The sequence below is a fragment of the Dendropsophus ebraccatus genome, chromosome 1, assembly GCF_027789765.1.
Source record: "Dendropsophus ebraccatus isolate aDenEbr1 chromosome 1, aDenEbr1.pat, whole genome shotgun sequence".
NCBI classification, from domain to species: domain Eukaryota; kingdom Metazoa; phylum Chordata; class Amphibia; order Anura; family Hylidae; genus Dendropsophus; species Dendropsophus ebraccatus.
Genome location: NC_091454.1, coordinates 16,454,853 through 16,475,161, shown reverse-complemented (window position 1 = coordinate 16,475,161; position 20,309 = coordinate 16,454,853). Strand labels below are relative to the sequence as shown.

Sequence of the window (20,309 nt, the reverse complement as noted above, 5' to 3'; positions counted from 1 at the left end):
GGAGTTTGAGATACGTGATTTTATTACATGTCAAAGTAAAAACGTAGTTTATGTAATGTTTTGCCCATGTGGATATTATTATATCGGTAAGACCATAAGGAAAATGCAAACTAGAATAAAAGAACATATGAGGTCCCTGATTACAGGGAAAGGTTGTCCTAGATTAATTACACATATGAGGGAAATCCATGGAGCTGATAAGAATATGTTAACATTTGCAGGACTCCGAAGAGTTAAAATGGAAAGAAACATGGACATGGGTAAAAAATTGTTGCAGATAGAAGCTCGTTATATTATTGCAACAGATGCAGTCGGACAACTCGGCCTGAACGACAGGAATGATTTTAGTAGTTTCCTCTAAGGCATATTGTGTTGTGTGTTTTTAATTGATTTTATGCTAATTTTGTATGATTAGGTATATATAGTGTAGGAACGCCTCTTTCCCCCATGATGCCTTGAGAAAGCGCCGGAAAGGCGTGAAACGGTCGTAGGCCGGGGGTGAGCGTCCTCATGCTTCCTGAATACCGTGGTTTTGCTTCAATAAAGGTGATAATTTATGGTGAGTGCCACTGAAGATTATTTCTTTTTAATACTGTATGATAATTACATTGGTGTTGGTACTATGACTATGATTTAATTGCTTTGATCTCTTCTTTGTCTTTTTAAATTATTAAAGTTTTTTTGTGTAATTTTTTTTTTACTGCATACACAATAAAGTTTATATTTTAAGCATGATACAGAAGTAGAAAAAAAAGAGCCAAATCCAGTTCACCTTATCCTTATTTCTTGAGAGCTTGAAATGCGTAGAGACTTTATAGAAGATATCCATAATAGAGCTCACCTCCTATGGGTCATATGTGCTCCCAAGAACATCAAGGTCCAGTTAAAGATTCAGGACCTGCACCACTATCAGTCCTCCTAAGCTTTCATATGTCTCTATACAAATCCTAAGAAGAAGCAGCAGCATGTAGGACATTATTGAGCAGTAGTAAGCAGTGTAATCTTGGAATAAGTAGTCAGCAGTATGACCTGTGAATTAGTAGTGAGCAGTGTAAGCTGTGAATCTGCACCATTTCCCACCAATTCTCCTATGTCTTTATATATATATATATATATATATATATATATATATATATATATTTATATAAGAAGAGGCAGCATGGAGGACATTATGGAGCAGTAGTGAGCAGTGTAGGCTGTGAATCAATAAATCCTGTGTGGTCTCTTTACTGCCCAGCTGTTGCTTCTGTTTAGTGGGGGGAAGTGGGAGGAAAGAAGGCCGTTAAGAGGAGAAAGAAGTGCTTTTTTATCAGATGACATTATAGAGTTTTATATATTTGCTTTTAACATACATTGGTGCAAAGTTGGTTGACCATTAAGGAGGAAAATTCTTCAGCAGCAAAAATGTATAAAGAACTACACCCCACCGACGTTTGCCTAAAATCCTTTGTTCCCCCTAAAGTTTATTGTTTCCTACGTACTATAGACAAAGCCTTTTCTGGGCCATCTTTCTCCAATTGTAAGCAGTTCGGGGATCAATGTAGGGGAATACTGACCAGCTATACCAACTTAACCCTACTTGACCACTGGGAAATGACTTTGCAGAGTGGGCTACAGACGTTCTTACCTATATCCTGATCCCTAAGGGTAATCTGTCCCCAGAATTATGCTGCCACATCTATCTAATTCTCTTCTTTTCAGGGTGGGACAAGAGCTGGGCTGTTTACCTGTAACACAAACATGCTGCTGATAAGCTCAAAGAGACTCTGTCTGTAGGTTTGGGCTCTCCTATCTAAGGGTAAGATAAACTGGTGATAGAGAAACTGAAGAGAATGATGTATCACTTACATTGTTCTGTGCAGCTGATCCAGAGATATCCTCATGAGTAACATGGACAATAAGTAGTCCTTTCCATTATGTGCATGTACTCAATAATCCTGGATATTCATGAGAAGCAGAAAACTCCGCCCACCAACTGCTAATTGGCAGCTGCTGTGTGTAGGCAGTTAACTGTCAATCAGCAGCTTGAGGGTGGGGGTATAGGTGTGGCAAGAATCCTATTCTCCTGCATATTAGGAGAACGACTAAACAGAATGATGTAAGTAATACACCGATCTGTTCTACATTTCTGTCAGTACTTTATACTGCTCTCATTTAAGATGGAATAAACCTAGTCACAGATTCCCTTTAAGGAAATGAGGGATTACACTGTAGTACTATGGACTGGAGTAGCTAAAGTGGTAATTACATAAGGGATAACTATCCAGAGCTTTACAAATGATCAAAAATGAGAAAAAAAGCCTTGATTTACCTTTTGGTAATAATGTGGATCATCTTCAGCAGGCAAAAAAGGCTTAACTTGCATGTACACAACCCAGACTTTCTTCGGTTTTCTCAATCTTTCCTGCATGTAACACAACATCCTGTGTTTTGTCTTGCTGTATCTGTTCCTAGAGACAAATGTCCCTTAACAACAGGCATTAGAAAGGAGGTTGTCTAGTATCCTGGAAGCATATGCCTCTTAGTGAATCCTGCAGCGAAAAAGGGGGCAGAGCTTCATATAAGACCGGCGTACTTGTAAGGGGGCCCCCCTTGTGTCCTGGCATCTTGTGGATGTAAGGCTGGGTCCACGTTATGTTTTTGCAATCCGTTTTCTTCATCCATTTTTGCAAAAATCGGATGGAAAAACAGATGCATTTGTGTGAATTCGTTTTAATCCTTTTTTTAAAAAAAAGGATCAGAAAGCATCCGTTTTTTTTTGTTTTTTTACGTACACAAATATGTGGTCGACCACACTTAAGTGTATATATATATAAAAAAAAAAAAAAAACAGATGTGTTTTGAATTGATCCAGTTTTTTTTGTAATAGAAGTCAATGGAAAATGGATCAAAACGAATGCCCACAAATGGATCTGTTTTTCCATCCGTTCTTTGTAAAAATGGATGGGGAAAAAAAAAACAAAAAAAGGATGAAAAAGACATAGTATGAACCAAGCCTTACTGTGACACATACTGTACCACTTCATGGCAGTGGGGCCCTCTAATGGCAGCGGCCTCTATCAGCAGAATAATGCCCCGGGGGCCACACTGCAGACATTGCACAGGACAAACAGATCAAGGTGGTGACTCTGCCTCCAGATTCCCTAAAGGTCAATCGCATCCATCATCTGTAGGATGTGCTGGAGAAACAAGTCCCATCCATGTAGGCCGCACCTCACACCGCACAGGATCTATACAACCGATTCCTGACATTTTTGTTTTGTGGAATCCAGGCCTCCATGGGTCATATGTAGAGATGAGCGAACCGGGTTCGGGTTCGAGTCGATCCGAACCCGAACGTTCGGCATTTGATTAGCGGTGGCTGCTGAACTTGGATAAAGCTGTAAGGTTGTCTGGAAAACATGGATACAGCCAATGACTATATCCATGATTTCCACATAGCCTTAGGGCTTTATCCAACTTCAGCAGCCACCGCTAATCAAATGCCGAACGTACGGGTTTGGATCGATTCGAGCATGCTCCAGGTTCGCTCATCTCTAGTCATATGTTCTTCTAGGATCTTCACAGTTTTAGGCTATGTTCACACTACGTAAGAGACCGGCTGTTCCGTGACCCCGGCCGGGTCACGGAACGGCCGGTCCCTGGCCGGATCATCTCGGCCGGTACTTTAATGAATCAGAGCTTGCCATAGCACACAGTGAAGCAAGCAGCCGGAGCCGCTCGCTTCACTGTGTGAACTGACAGGTCTTTCTGCGGCCGGAATTCACTGAATTCCGGCGGCAGAAAACTGACCTGTCAGTTATTTGCGGCGCCGCATGGGATCCCGGCCGGAGCGTATACAATGTGTGTATGCTCCAGCCGGGATCCCATTGAAAGTAAGGTTATGTTCCACCCCGCAAAACTATGGCCGTAGTTCTGCGGCGAGAACTACGGCCGTAGTTTTACGTAGTGTGAACATAGCCTAAAGTGGTTTTAATGTTATATGTTAAATATATATCCTGGACACCCAGGAGGACGAGGCGCTAATACATTTGTGCTCTGAATAGGCTCACTGGCCGTCACCATCCCCATTATTTTATAGCACAACATCTCTTCCCCCTGCCGGGAGTCTCTCATTGCAGCACCCCCACCCTGTGTGCCGAACACTGGAGCCAACGCTGATGTCATGGAGGGAAAAGAAGAAGCTTTTACTTTTATACATTCTTCTCGGTGTACACATCCTCCTCAGATTACATGTAGCACATATATATATATATATATATATATATATATATATATATATATATATATATATATATCTCGGCTGTGTTGTATGTTCCTCTGGATGACATGTGCTGGATGTGGGAGTGACCTCCTATATGTGCATTGTATCACACATTGTCCGTCCCTGCAGAAGTGACCGACACTGCAGCAGTCAGGATGAAGTTTTGCTGGAGTTGTAGGGAGAGTCTGCAAATTTCCGTCCTTCTCCTCGGCTTCTCAGGTAAGAACAATTTTTTAAAAATTGCATTCCGGCAGCTTATCGCCTCATATTGCAAGACGCCTTAACAAAAAAAAAAGTTGCAATTTTTTATTTAAATGACCGCTGCCTTGTTTGCTTTACATGACTCGGATGATCGCAGATGTAGCAGAGCTGAATGGGTTATTTTATCTTTTTTTTTTTTTAGTAGGTTTCAAATGTAAAATCGTAAATCGCTTTGTGGTATTGTAAATGGGCTGTGATTGACATAGTCGGCTCTGCTACATCTGTACTTGTTAGCATTATTTGTTATGTTAAATACCTTTTGGTGGTTGTAGTTTGGATTTTGGGGTAGTATACAGAATTGGAAATACTGTATTGTAGAAAAAGATGCAGCAAAATTTTTTTTTAAAAAGAAAACCCTTTAACGATAGATAGATAGATAGATAGATAGATAGATAGATAGATAGATAGATAGATAGGAGATAGATAGATAGATGATAGATAGATAGATAGATAGATAGGAGATAGATAGATAGATAGATAGATAGATAGATAGATAGATAGATAGATAGATAGATAGATAGGAGATAGAAGATAGGAGATAGATAAATAGATAAATAGAAGATAGATAGATAGATAGATAGATAGGAGATAGATAGATAGATAGATAGATAGATAGATAGATAGATAGATAGATAGATAGATAGATAATAGATAGATAGATAGATAGATAGATAGATAGATAGATAGGAGATAGATAGATAGATAGATAGATAGGAGATAGATAGATAGATAGATAGATAGGAGATAGATAGATAGATAGATAGATAGATAGATAGATAGATAGATAGATAGATAGATAGATAAGATAGATAGGAGATAGATAGGTAGATAGGAGATAGATAGATAGATAGATAGATAGATAGATGATAGATAGATTAGAGAAATAATGTATATACCATCACTCACTGTCTCCCTCTCTCTCTCTCTCTCTCTCTCTCTATATATATATATATATATAGGGTTTTCCCTTTAAAAAGGTTTGTTACCACGTGATCGCTGATCAGTCCCATACTAGTGAACCTAGCGGCGGCCACGCAGTCATGGCAGATGGACCCCCAGCAATGATCATTGATTTCATGAACAGATGTTAAATGATCACCCCTTTAAGAACAAGTATATAGTATTGGCGTCCATAGAGAGAAACCTTTGGGCCCAATTACACCATTGAAGCCCCCATAGCATTGTCTCTATCTTACAGCGAGTTGCCTTGATATACATAGGAAAGTGTTAAATGACAAATTCAGCTCTACTATTCTCTCCTATAGTTTATATGCATCATCCTCTACATTGAATATAGCTACACCCCACCATAGATACAGGGTAGTTTCTGTCTTTTGACGCAATGGAGAGCGAGCTTGTAATATCAATGCTAAATACTATTGTGTAGATAGAAGAAAAAGAAAAAAGCAGAAGAAATAAAGCAAAATAACAAAAGGGTCCATAGAGGAATGTGTAGGGGCCGCACTGAGGGGTCTCATGTTCTGCTTAGAGGAATCTGGTAACAGCTTAACCTCATCACTGTCACGGGGAGCTGGAATGCATTAAAGACCCACAGGGAGCCAAGAGGTTAATGGGCTAGAATTTGGGAGATGTAGATGTGTTGTAGTCTGAGATATTTGCCCAAGGAAAGATGTAGCAGAGCTGAGCTGGATGTGCATGTGACTAATCAATCCTGCAGGGGTGCAGGTCAATCGTGAGTGATCGCTGAGATCAGTGGTCAGGGGCAGCATGGTTTTTGAGTCTTCTCACTTTTTTTTTTTGCTGACTTCTGTAAATGCACATTTAGTCTCACTTAGAGAGATACTGCAGCTGTTTTCCCTTCCTCCTTGTCGTCTATATGTTGTACAGTTCTAGATGGATTTTGGGGGGTAAGAGGCCATTGACATTTTACATTTTTGTCACTTGAAACCATGACTCTATGGAAAACTGGTAGCTTCAAAGCCCCTAAATGAAGAGTATGGAATAAGTTATATAATACATGCATCAAAAGTAGTCAGGAGTACAGGTAGAGAGCAGTGCAGTACAAGTAGTACAGGTAGAGAGCAGTGCAGTACATGTAGTACAGGTAGAGAGCAGTGCAGTACATGCAGTAAAGGTAGAGAGCAGTACAGTACATGTAGTACAGGTAGAGAGCAGTACATGTAGTACAGGTAGAGAGCAGCACAGTACATGTAGTACAGGTAGAGAGCAGTGCACTACATGTAGTACAGGTAGAGAGCAGTGCAGTACATGCAGTAAAGGTAGAGAGCAATACAGTACATGTAGTACAGGTAGAGGGCAGTGCAGTACATGTAGTACAGGTAGAGGGCAGTACAGTACATGTGGTACAGGTAGAGAGCAGTACAGTACATGCAGTAAAGGTAGAGAGCAGTACAGTATATGTAGTACAGGTAGAGAGCAGTGCAGTACATGTAGTACAGGTAGAGAGCAGTGCAGTACATGCAGTAAAGGTAGAGAGCAATACAGTACATGCAGTACAGGTAGAGAGCAGGACAGTACATGTAGTACAGGTAGAGGGCAGTACAGTACATGCAGTAAAGGTAGAGAGCAGTACAGTATATGTAGTACAGGTAGAGAGCAGTACAGTACATGTAGTACAGGTAGAGAGCAGTACAGTACATGCAGTAAAGGTAGAGAGCAGTACAGTATATGTAGTACAGGTAGAGAGCAGTACAGTACATGTAGTACAGGTAGAAGGCAGTACAGTACATGTAGTACAGGTAGAGAGCAGTACAGTACATGTATTACAGGTAGAGAGCAGTACAGTACATGTAGTACAGGTAGAGGGCAGTACAATACATGTAGTACAGGTAGAGGGCAGTACAGTACATGTAGTACAGGTAGAGAGCAGTACAGTACATGTAGTACAGGTAGAGGGCAGTACAGTACATGAAGTACAGGTAGAGAGCATTACAGTACATGTAGTACAGGTAGAGAGCAGTACAGTACATGCAGTAACAGTAGAGAGCAGTACAGTACATGTAGTACAGGTAGAGAGCAGTACAGTACATGTAGTACAGGTAGATAGCAGTACAGTACATGTAGTACAGGTAGAGAGCAGTACAGTACATATAGTACAGGTAGAGAGCATTACAGTACATATAGTGCAGGTAGAGAGCAGTGCAGTACATGTAGTACAGGTAGATAGCAGTACAGTACATGTAGTACAGGTAGAGAGCATTACAGTACATATAGTGCAGGTAGAGAGCAGTGCAGTACATGTAGTACAGGTAGATAGCAGTACAGTACATGTAGTACAGGTAGAGAGCAGTGCAGTACATGTAGTACAGGTAGATAGCAGTACAGTACATGTAGTACAGGTAGATAGCAGTACAGTAGATGTAGAATTTATCCATCATCCTAGTATAGGTAGAGAGCAGTATAGTAAATTACAGCTAAAAAGACCATTGTTAGTTGGAAATATTGCAACTTGGGGGTCCAGAAATGATAAACAATGTCATTGAGGTTCCATCCTGCCCTTTCCATCATCCACGGTATATCTTACAAAACTACAGTAGTCAGTCCTTCTCTTGATATCAGCATTACTCAGTAGCCTAACCTCTAACCCTAACCCTGACCTATAACCAAAAGCTACGACCAAACCGATAGCATGTGACACGGTTTTCTTTAGGTCAGGTGTTACTATTGAGGTATTATTTTTTCTAGATTTGTGGAACTTCCTTATTACACGTAAGGAAGTCAATGTGCTGATTTACACTTTCTCTTCTTCTGCGGGGTCCTTCCCAGGAAGTTGCAATATTCATAATGCAACCATAATGGAGCCAGAATTCTCTATCTCTTCAGACTTACATTTGTTTCCTGTTGTTTCTCTTCTTCATTTTTGTGGTTTGGAGATAATGATATTGACTATCGACCACTATCTCGATTCGCTGTCACTTATTTCCTCAGGAGATGTATCATTGCCACCATTGTTTCGGTTTCTCTTTGACAGATGGATCCTGTTATGACATTCAAGAAATTCAAAAATTTTTTACTTGTTCAGAATAATCGTAGGATCGACCAAACTTAAAAAGGTCTGAATCGATATTTCAAACAAAAAGTAGATGCCTTTTCCATCCTACCATATTCAACCGAGAAAATTAATGATGGTTGTCGATGCCATGGGTCTTGTTGAGAGGCAAATTCAAAAATTCATATATAGTATAACCCGTGTACTGTATAGAAATTTCAATTTTTGTTGGAAATTTTGGAAAATTCATCTACCTAATCGAGATAAATTTTTGTGACCCTCGCTAATTAATTATAAGATCCAGATTTCTCAATGTCATAACTAAACATACAAAGGTCTAAATTTGCACAATTGATGAAGGTTGGTCCCCACCATAAAAAGGAATGGTGGCCATGAGTACCATGGGGCTCATTGAGAGGTTGGGAACCAGTCAACTCTTTAAGGAAATCAAGCAAAGGATGACCTGCCACCCTTTACGTCTATAAGGGTTGGAAGCCAAAGAAAAGTAGATTCCTCATGTCCTGAAACCTCAAGGTGTGGTGGCCGCTAATCTTATTGCCCTTTAGATTTGTTACTATAAGGTGATAATTTTTTTTACTTCTCTTTCTTCCAGTTACTGTGCTATGTCAACAAACAGTGATAGGAATCGAAGGACAATCTATCACTCTGCCATGTTCCTACAAAGTTACACGTACCAGCGACCTCACCAGTATGTGTTGGGGACGTGGAAGTTGCCCGAATTCAAAGTGTAACCAAGAACTCATCTGGACTGATGGCCAGAAGGTCACTTATCGGGCGTCTTCACGCTACCAGCTCTGGGACAGACTCAGCCAAGGGAGAGTATCTCTGACTATTACCCAAGCAGTGGCTGAGGATGCCGGGACGTACTGCTGCCGTATCGAACATAAGGGTTGGTTCAACGATGAGAAGATCAACGTAAGACTGACCGTTGAAAAAGGTGATTGTAATATATTAAATAATTCAATTAATCTAATTGATTTTATGGTGTTAGCATTATATTACTTTTTCCTATAAAAACCTATAAACAAGCAGAAAAGATATTGTAATATACCTTAGTTGACAAAAATGCTTTATTTTCTGGTTATCAAGACCCCATCATCATCACCATCACTAAACTGTCATCCCTGCTGAAAAATCAGCTTAGTAATGACCTTTGTTTAATAGTTAGGACTTGTTAGAATGAGATTATAAGCAATATAAGTCTACGGAGGGTGAAGGAGGGAGAATGAAGGAGGAAGAGTGCCTGGGAACACACACAGAGAAAGAGAGCTAAAAGACAACTTGCAGAGCAGAAATCTCCTGAAAATGGCATATACTGTTCAAGATAAATAATGGCCAGATCTATCGCCGCTCCTCATGTACACCCACAGGACTGCTCACCTTAAAAAGTCACTTGAAACAATTGGTAAACTTTAAAGGGGTTGTTGGGAGATTTAAAAAAAAAAAAGTATGTAAAAAAAGCAATGTAAAAAAAAAAGTATGTAATCTATGGCTGGGGTTGGTGTATGAGTAAACAAATGATACTTACCTACCCCGATCACCCACAGCTGCCATTCAGATGGCACCTTTGTTGACCTCTTAGCCCGTCACTGAAGTCAGATACTGCTGAGTCAGTGATTTGTTATCTCCTATGGGGTAAATGCATTACAGGAACCAGAAGAAAGTACCTGCAGGGGATAGGCCCAGCTTGTCTAGCCCTAAAGGTCCCCATACACTTTAGACTTTAGTTGGTCGAACCTGACACTTGCGGCAGATTCCCACGTCAATCTAAGGTTTATGGGGATGTCTGGGACAGCCACCAACAGATGATGGCCACCTTGACTCTTGTGGAGCGAATCGGACTTTCCCCCAAGAGGATTGGGCTCTGATGCAAAAAGGAGCTTCAAAGATCCAGTTGTAGACAATTCTCTTTGGAGGCGATTGGAGCCATAACTAGAGCCTATTTCTGCCAGGATAGCCATGAAGAGTGGACCCAATGAACTGGGCCTTGATCACGGATCATTTTAGTTTATGAGAAATATTAAGTTCAAAAATCTCTCAAAGGAAGAAAAGACAAAAACATTACTTCTTTACCCCAACATTTGCCCTCCATGGAGGGTGTTGATGCTCTATACACATACGTTCTTGGATTGGAAGGTTTTTTTCTAATAGGTTTGGGCTCCTTTAGACCATGATAGCTAATTTTATGACCATCACAACGTTAGAAGATGAAAGGAGACCTTTGACCTCACTAACCCAAATGTGACAAGTTTGAGGGCACTGTGCAAAAAAGGAAAAAACTATAGCACTTCCCCACAAAGACCCTCTGGTCTAAAGATGGTGTACAAAAAAAATTAGATGCAATAGTTACCCATCCCAGTGTCCAATTGGGACAACGTAATATAAGTCCAACAGCACAGTAACAGCATCTCACATAGGCGGTAGTATGGAAAAAAGAAAAACTTTTTGCTTGAAAAAGACAATTAAGGTTGAAACGTCGCTATGTTTGCCAATTTTGAGGGCAATTCCAGGGTTTCTAAGGTGTTCTTAGAGTGTGGATTATGAAATTATTATAAAACTTACCTCTATATAATATCCTATGCAATTATTAACATATTTGTTAATCAATTTAGTTACCGTGAGCGACTACTTACCCTTGCAAAAACAGACCTAAAATCTTATCCAGTAGGTGTCTCTATTCTCTGCAACTTTTTGTCCACTGCCTGTTGGCAGGAGAAATCTGTCTCTAGTAACAGATACAGCAAAACAAAATACCTATAAGCTGAACCAGTCTTCCTGCTGAAAATGACCTACATTGATTCTAAAAGGTAAATCACGGCTTTCCTCTCACCTCTGACCATGGACAGATTTTGGGACATTTCATGTCTCGATTCTGTCATTTCAATGTTGACCAAGGTATATCAGGCTGGCGATAGGGGGTGTAAAGGTGCTTGAAATTGCCCGCAGGCCCTTTAACAACATAAGAAGACACTAGTGTTATAAATGTGCTAAATTGGGCCTCTAGGTTTCAACAACTTTTTGTTACCTTTAAAGCAATATTCTCATGACAGAAATGTATTTGCCCTATTATAGGTCAAATTGATGCTTTCGATAATATTGTCAAATTTTTGTAGCCCCAACAACAGTAAGGACTACTACTACAACAACTACAACTAAGAAGACTACTACAACAGCAACTACAACTCTGAAGACAACTCCCCCACCTACAACTTTGAAGGCAACTACAACACCGCCGCCTGTTCAGACCACTCCAGAACCTTCCATCCCATTGACTACACCAGTGGAGGAAACTACACAACTACCTCCATCTACTAGTAGTACATCCCCACCTCCACTCATCAGGACAGAGACTCCATCATCTCTAACTGCAAGGACTATAACTCCATCAATAATTGTCTCTCCTGATGGTACAACAGAGGGTACAGACATGATATCGAGAAGCTCTGGTAAAACCTGCAAAATATATATTTTTTGTATATAGTGCATGATGTATGGACCAAGAGGTTCATGTGTACAACTCCATATGACTATATAATCGGTAGACTAAAAATAGAAAAACTATATCTTCTTTCTTCCAGAAACAGCGCTCAACACTCTTGTGCTCAGTTTGAATGAGGTATTTCAGCTCAGTTCTATTGAAGTGAATGGAGGTGAGTTGTAATACTACCCACAACCTGAGGACAAGTGTGGTGCTGTTTTTGGTATAAACTAGCTATGTTTATCTAGCCCTGGATAAACACTTTAAAGCAAATGTCAACCTAACTGTTAAGGTCCATTGTTCACTTTTGACTTTAACTCTAAAATCCTGTATAGAGTTAAATTAAAGGACAACTCTGGCCAAAATCTATTTTTAAAATGTAATTTCATAAGCAAAGTTAAACAAATTCCTAATGTACGCTTATTATGGAAAATGCACATGTAGTGCTAGTTCGTTCAATTTAGTAAATCAGGGAGGCTTCAATTTCTGTAAGTAAAATGTGACATCACGACTTGGTCTATACCTGAAGGGTCCAGCAGAGGGCGCAGTATATGTAGATATTACATGTAAAAAATCATAACAAGGCTTTCTGCTGCACGGCTCCTCTATCAGACCTTCACCTGCCACCCCCTGCGGCTGCCAGATCGCACCTGAACCACCAGCCCCGTCTCATGCAGCAGGGTGAATGCTTCTTAGCTACCATCCTGATACCAATTTTTTTTTTAAGTATTTCTTAAAATATTCCAAACAGAAAAGTGTGACCCCATTGACCACAATTTTTTGTTTTCTTTTTGAATACTTTTTATCTGTTATAACTGAATCATAAGAAATTAAGCCTAGTAGTGACAAGACCACAGGTACTACATGCCCTAATTTCCAAGACATATGTCAGTAGTATTTCCATACATGTAACTGTGCAATATATTGTGTTAGGAACAATGACATCTTCTTGACCTCCCAGCAGCCTGTAGTTTCTCTATCCCAGTCTACAGGCTCCATGTCAATGTTCATAAACCTTCCCAGCCACCAAAAGAATCCTAGGTCTTAGTGATCTTATCGCCAATATCTTTTCTAATATTGTGTATTTACCCTTTTCTAGATGTCCCTGAGTTTATTCCTGATCATGACTTGACTACATTTGCTGATTCAAAGCCTGAAGAACAGGAGCACACACACACACCTTCTCTATGGCCGGAAAGTCTTCCTCCGAGTTATAATGGTAATAGGACAATAATATTTTTTGTATTTTTTTTTTCTGAAAAAACAACTATCAAGCTCCACTGTGCACAATAGTAATTTTCCTAAATCACTTCCATTTTGAATTTGGCTCCTTAAACAGACTCTGTTAGTTAGTTTACGCTGTTTTATCTCAGGGTAGCATAAACTAGTGACAGAGAAGCTGAACAGAATGATGGATCACTGACATTGTTCTGTGCAGCTGATTCAGAGCTATCCTTCTGAATAGCATGGACAATAAGTAGTCCTCTTCATTATGTGCATAAACCCAGTAGTCCTTGATATTCATGAGAAGAAGCAAACTCCGCCCAGCTGCTGATTGGCCGTTATCTATCCCTGCTGTGTGTAAACAGTCACCTGTCAATCAACAGCTGGAGGGCGGGGGGAGGGGTGTGGCAAGAATCCTATTCTCTGACTTTTAGGGTATATTCACACGAACGGGCTCGCAGCGAGATTCTCGCAGCAAGTATGTAGTGTATGGGAACTGCCAGGACCTGCCCGTTCGTGTGAATATACCCTTAAGAAGATTTTCAGGGGTTCGTCTTATACTCCTGAAAATGTTAACATGCCTGACCGCCGCAGGGTTTACAAGCTGGAGCCCTGCTGCGGCCAGGCAGGGGTTAATTGAAGCGGGAAACAGGGACACCCCAACTGCCTGACACTCCCTGGCTGCATGGCCCCCACTAAAAAAAAAACAATGGACTCACCTGTCACCCATTCCTAGCAGCTTTCCCCCGGCAGCCGTGCGTCTCACCTCATGTTCCCGGCACAGACAGCAGGATGCAGAGACACTGCCTGCGTAAGAAGTCCCCGAAGCTCTCCCAGGCAGTTGGCTGCCGGGACAAAGACACTTGGCTGCCGGGAAAATTACAAAGGCTTCGGGGACTTCCAAAGCTCTCTTAGCAGCCAAGCATCTCCGAGCTTCTCTGATGAGATGCTCGACTGCCCGGGAGAGTTACAGGGACCTCCGGCACAAGCAGAGTGTCTGCATCATGCTGCCTGCGTCGGGAACATGAGGTGAGACGCGCGGCTGCCGGGAATGGGTGACAGGTGAGTTAAATAGTTTTTTTTTTTTATAGCGGTCGCCGCATATGGTGGGGAGGTGGCCGTTTTTTAGCTCCCCCATTCCCGGCGTATAAGACGACTATACGGTACTTCTAAATCTTATATTATTTACCCCTCAAGACTAAATTAAGACATTGGTCCATCGATGTTAATCAGGGGGCCTAACAAAAGGAGAAGGTTCCAGGTCCTTTACAATGTAAGGGGGCACCTGGTATATATATATATATATATATATATATATATATATATATATATAGTACCAAAAATCACATTCTGAATAAACAGAACCAATTTAGTAAAACTGATTGAAAATTTTCTTTTCTTTGTACGGTCCCTTTAATAATATTTTTTTATTTGCAGGAATGTCAGATTTACTTCAAGGGAATGTCACAGCGCTGCACACAAAGGTAAAAAGGGGACAATCATTGACTACACTGAAGTAGATGTTATCCTTATAATGTACACTGCTCAAAAAAAAAAGGGAACACTCCAATAACACATCCCAGATCTGAATGAACACCGGGGCATGCTCCTGATGAGGTGGCGGATGGTTTCCTGAGGGAGGGATCTCCTCCCAGACCTGTACTAAAGCATCCGCCAACTCCTGGACAGTCTGTGCTGCAACGTGACTTTGGTGGGTGGAGGGAGACACGATGTCCCAGATGTGACAATGGGATTCAGGTCTGGGGAACAGGCGGCCAGTCCATAGCTTCACTGCCTCCATCTGCTGACACATGAGGTCTAGCTTTGTCCTGCATTAGGAGTAACCCAGGACCAACCGCACCAGCATATGGTCTCACAAGGGGTCTGAGGATCTCATCTTGGTACGTAAGATCAGTCAGGCTACCTTTGGTGAGAACATGGAGGGCTGTAGGACCCTCCAAAGAAATGACACTCCACACCATTACTGCCAAACTGGTCATGCTGAAGGATGTTGCAGGCAGCAGATCACTCTCCATGGCGTCTCCAGACTCTGTCACATGTGCTCAGTGGGAACCTTCTCTCATCTGTGAAGAGCACAGGGCACCAATGTCGAATCTTGGTGCTCTCTACTAAATGTCAATCGCCCTGAATGGTGTTGGGTTGTAAGAGTGGAAGTTGGGCCTTCATACTAACCTTATGGAGTCGGTTTCTGACAGTCTGAGCAGACACTTGGATATAAGTGCCCTGCTGGAGGTTATTTTGCAGGGCTCTGGCAGTGCTCCTCCAGTTCTTCCTTGCACAAATGGGGAGGTAGCGGTCATGCTGCCTCCTACGGCCTTCTCCACGTCTCCTGGTGCATTGGCCTGTCTCCTGGTATCTGCTCCATGCTCTGGACACTAAACTGACAGACACAGATAACCTTCTTGCCACAGCTCACATTAATGTGCCATCCTGGATGAGCTGCACTACCTGAGCCACTTGTGTGGGTTGTAGACACCGCCTCATGCTACCTCTGTGGGTGAGAGCAATGACAAAATGCAAGAGTGACCAAAACAACAGCCAAAAAGGATGAGAACGGACATATGGTCTGTGGTCACCACCTGCAGAATCTCTTTTATAGGCGGTGTCCTGCTATTTGCCGATCATTTCTACCTGATAATTGTTCAATTTGCACAAAAGCAGAATACATTGATTCTCCATCAGTGTTGCGTCATTACTGGACATAGTGATTTCATAAAGGTGCGATTGGCTTGGAGTTATATTGTGTTGTTTAAGTGTTCCCTTTATTTTTTTGAGCAGTGTAGTATGGGACAAAAATAGCCCTGGCCCAGATCATAGTATAAATTGACTAGTTGGCTAGTAGGGATCAGTGCAAGGCCAGTGCTAACCTGCTACCATCATATTACTAGCCCACAGAGGACCCACTGCTGTGGACCTCCTGTGGAATAACCATTTCATTTTTATCATCCAATATAACATAGGATTTCCAACAAGCCTTTTTACATTTGAATGGGGACATGCTGCACCCCCTGAAGATGCTGCATTGGATGGTGAAACATGTTGGGGGGGGGGGGGGGGCACTGTCTTGTGTTTGAAGAAACAGCAACTATATCAATCCTCTAACACTGAAAAGTGCACCTATACAGGCTTACACTATGACAAACTAATAGGTGGCAGATTAATTCATGATATTACAAGGTATATTTAAAGGTATAGCCACTAATTAAAATTAGTATATTATGTTTAGGTGTATAGGAAATTTAGGGGCTGTTGTTACCTAGTGGTAGGTTCACAAGTTGTACATAGATTGGTTACTCCTGTGACCACTACCCTTACATCTCTCTCTGTTACAGGATAAAAGTACCCTTGTCATTGCCATTAGTGTGTCTGTATTTGCACTAATAGTGATTTGTGCGATACTTCTGCAATTAAAAGGTGAGTCGAAAATATTTCAAAGGGTTTTCCATACATTTTCATGGAGAACTCAAATAATCTATACTTTATATTCATTTCAGTTGGTAGACTGTAATACCTTGTTTCCCCCAGTGGTGGCACTGCAGGACAAGTAAACTTTTTCTGACAAATTCAAAGCAGATTACACCTGATACTGTAGTTAACTTATTCTATGGTGGGACTGTCAAAAGTACAGTATATATTGTATTCTAAAATTCAGGAGGAAAACATAAGATCTAGGTGACAGATATAAACATATATTTTCCTGGGTAGGTAGGGGATGATTACACTTTGTTTCATTCATTACAAGCTTTTAGTTATGTTATTCTCATAGTGTTAAAGGAAATTAAGAAAACAAAAATTCTTCTATTTAAGGGATTCACATAGTACCCATAGTGGTGCCCCTTAAATTGTACCCTACTACCCAAATATATTATATGTAGACAGTTGGTCCATCTTCCTGGGTGGGTAGGGGGATGATCACACTTAGTTCCATCTATTAAAAGCGTTTAGTTCTGTTCTATTAATAATGTTAAAGGAAATCTAGAAAAAAAAATTCCTTGGTTCACATGGTACCCATAGCGGTGCCCCTTAAATTGTGCCCTACTGCCCAATTACATTATAATGAATGAATGAACTGTGAAGATTTATCTAAAAAGTTTCTTTTTTGTATTAGTTCGGAAGCAAGGACAATACCCGTTAGGTTTGGATCCACAGTAAGTATCTTTCGGGCAGACTATAATCTAATCTGCAAATTACAAATTATTTTTATTTTATGTAAATTTGTGGTGTTTTCTAAAAAATAAACTTCAGATTTTTTTTTACAATATAATGTTGCAATACCCATGGGGCCAGCATGATCTCAGTGTCTGCAGTGGAGTGGCAGCACCAGGGTACTACAGCCTTGGCATCTATTGAAGTGAATAGGTGCTGAGGCCCCAGTACCCCAGTGCTGCCCCTCCCCCCCCCCCCCATATATAGCACCAACTGCTTTCAACTCCTCTATAAGAGTAGTGCGACCACAGAACAGCAGTGTAAATATCCTGTCTAGTGGATGGGCTCTAAAGTTTTTTCTGGAATACCCTTTACGTTTGTCAATATAACTAATCCCCTCCGGCCGCCCCACAGTTAATTAACGTCACTGCAGCCTATGCCCAATGCTGTAGCAACGTTAATTAACGATCCAGGATGACACAGGCGCAGGAGCTGTGCTTGTCTCCTCCGGGGACCCGCCGCAACTCTCAGCACCAGAGCCACGCTGCGATGCTGAGAGTTAATCCTATAGATTCTGCGGTCAGCATCTATAGGGCTCCAGACAGAGAATTCACCCTCTACAGAGGGAGAATTCTCTGTCCGCTGTCAATCGGGGCTCTGCGAAGTGATCGCAGAGCCCCGATGGTAGCCATGGAAACCGGAAGCCTAAGTCCCTGTTGTGTGACATGATTTTTTTTTTAATTCATCGCCTAAATTGTCTCACCTAAACAACCTTTTTGAAGGATCAAAAAAAAAAAAAAATAATAATAATAATAATAACAATGCTGTGAGCTCCCCCTAGTGGTAGCTATGACTTCCGAAAAATCACAAAACATCCTGCAAAAAATGTTTTTGTTTATATTGTTAGAGGCAGGGACTATGTATGTGTTCAGACTTTTAATGCCAGGGATGTCTCATCCATAGTGACATAATATATTACTGTATACTGAGCTCCTATGTCTTGTCCGCAGCCTCGAACTTGTCACTCACGCTGAGGAAACAATGACCGAAATCCAAGCTGAAGCAAAGGAACCCAGCACAGCTAAATGGGACACAACCAAAACCAACCACATAGGAAACATCAATGATGACTAATTTATAACCATGGTGGACGCTGGACATTTCTTGGACCAAACCTTAGTATATTCCTTCTTAGGAAATAACCACATATTGATTCCCTGCATCACCAATCACATTGCCCGGTTCATCTAGAACCAAAAAACATCTGGAGGTGTCCAATAGATATGGCTTAGACATGGCGGTAGGTGGCAGTAATATTGTTCATAGTAGGGACAACGGGCGAGATTTATCAAACATGGTGTAAAGTGAAACTGGCTCAGTTGCCCCTAGCAACCAATCAGATTCCACCTTTCATTTTCCAAAGAGTCTGTGAGGAATGAAAGGTGGAATCTGATTGGTTGCTAGGGGCAACTGAGCCAGTTTCACTTTACACCATGTTTGATAAATCTCCCCCAGTGGCTCTAATTACAAAGTAATCATATGAAATGAATAGTTTCCCATCAGGGGGCGACAATGAGCCCAAGTTGAAGATTAAAAAAGAGATACATTGATTCCCCCCCCCCCCCCTATATTTTGGCAAAAAAAAAAGACAGTCGGTTATTTCAATGGGAAATGTGTAATACTTTATTTGACCTCTGGGGGCACTGCTGGAAAATGAAACCCCACCTAACAAATTCTGCCATAGTTTAAATGATCACTTATGGTCCTAGCAGCAGATACCTTGTGATCGGTTTACCGTAAGGGGACCTTTCCAAAAATCCTTAAAGGGGCACTCTGGCGAAAATCTTTTTCCTTCAAATCAACTGGTTTCAGAAATTATATAGATTTGAAATTTGGCTCTATTTATCAGCTGCTGTATGTCCTGCAGGAAGTGGTGTTTTCTTTCCAGACTGACACAGTGCTCTCTGCTGCCACCTCTGTCCATGTCAGGAACTGTACAGAGCTGCAGCAAATCCCCATAGAAAACCTCTCCTGCTCTGGACAGTTCCTGACATGGACAGAGGTGGCAGCAAAGAGCACTGTGTCACACTTAAAAGGCAACACCACTTCCTACAGGACATACAGCAGCTGATAAGTACTGGAAAACATAAGATTTTTTTTAAATAGAAAAAAATTACAAATCTATATAAATTTCTGTCAACGCCAAGGGAGTAGGATACAGATGTTCCTGCTTTAATTTTCACCATTGTTATAATAATTTACCTGTATTTCTGCACTAATATAATTCTGACCATTGTATTGTAATGTAATCCTAATGAATGTCATTGTTAATATGCAGGTTTAGTTAAATGGGGTCTCCAGCTAAATTCACTTTTATAAAAATCTGAATAATATTGCAGACTTTATGTGGAAAAATTATTTCAAATATTTGGCGTTATATAGAAAGTTATATAGGTTTGTAAAATACTTCTATTTAAAAATCTGAAGTTTTCCAGTACTTATCAGCTACTGTATGTCCTGTAGGAAGTGGTGTATGTCCATGTCAGGAACTGTCCAGAGCAGTAGCAAATCCCCATAGAAAACCTCTCCTGCTCTCTAGACTGGAAATAATATACCACTTCCTTCAGGACATACAGCAGCTGATAAGTACTGGAAGACAAAGATTTTTAAATAGTAGTAAATTACAAATCTATATAAATTTCTGACAACAGTTCATTATAAATTTAAAAAAATCACCAGTCTAACTAATATTGTTTAACTCATGGTCTTCAATGTGGGGCTGAGAGATGTATGTCAGCACAGCTTGAGAGGAATGGTTGCTAGGTGAGGTCTGTCCTTAGCAACCATAAGTCTTTTGTGTTTAAAGTCTTGAATTTTCAATTTCCTGTAGGCCAGGAATCATCAGGCAGTCTCAGGCCAGAACA

General features: G+C 40.9%; 1 protein-coding gene across 2 annotated transcripts; it reads left to right on the top strand.

Annotated features, from left to right (window-relative positions):
• The first annotated feature begins 4,335 nt into the window (after positions 1 to 4,335).
• On the top strand, positions 4,336 to 18,740 carry LOC138772346 (hepatitis A virus cellular receptor 1 homolog). Of its 2 annotated transcripts, XM_069952695.1 has the most exons (9): positions 4,420 to 4,483; positions 5,485 to 5,502; positions 9,109 to 9,453; positions 11,630 to 11,962; positions 13,094 to 13,213; positions 14,656 to 14,702; positions 16,572 to 16,653; positions 17,348 to 17,387; positions 18,396 to 18,740. In XM_069952695.1, the coding sequence occupies exons 3-9, from the start codon at positions 9,207 to 9,209 to the stop codon at positions 18,517 to 18,519; spliced, it is 993 nt and encodes a 330-aa protein (XP_069808796.1). In that variant the 5' UTR covers positions 4,420 to 4,483; positions 5,485 to 5,502; positions 9,109 to 9,206; the 3' UTR covers positions 18,520 to 18,740. The 2 variants fall into 2 exon arrangements, with proteins under 2 accessions (XP_069808788.1, XP_069808796.1); XM_069952687.1 differs by lacking the exon at positions 5,485 to 5,502 and having other exon boundaries at positions 4,336 to 4,483.
• The last annotated feature ends 1,569 nt before the right edge of the window (positions 18,741 to 20,309 follow it).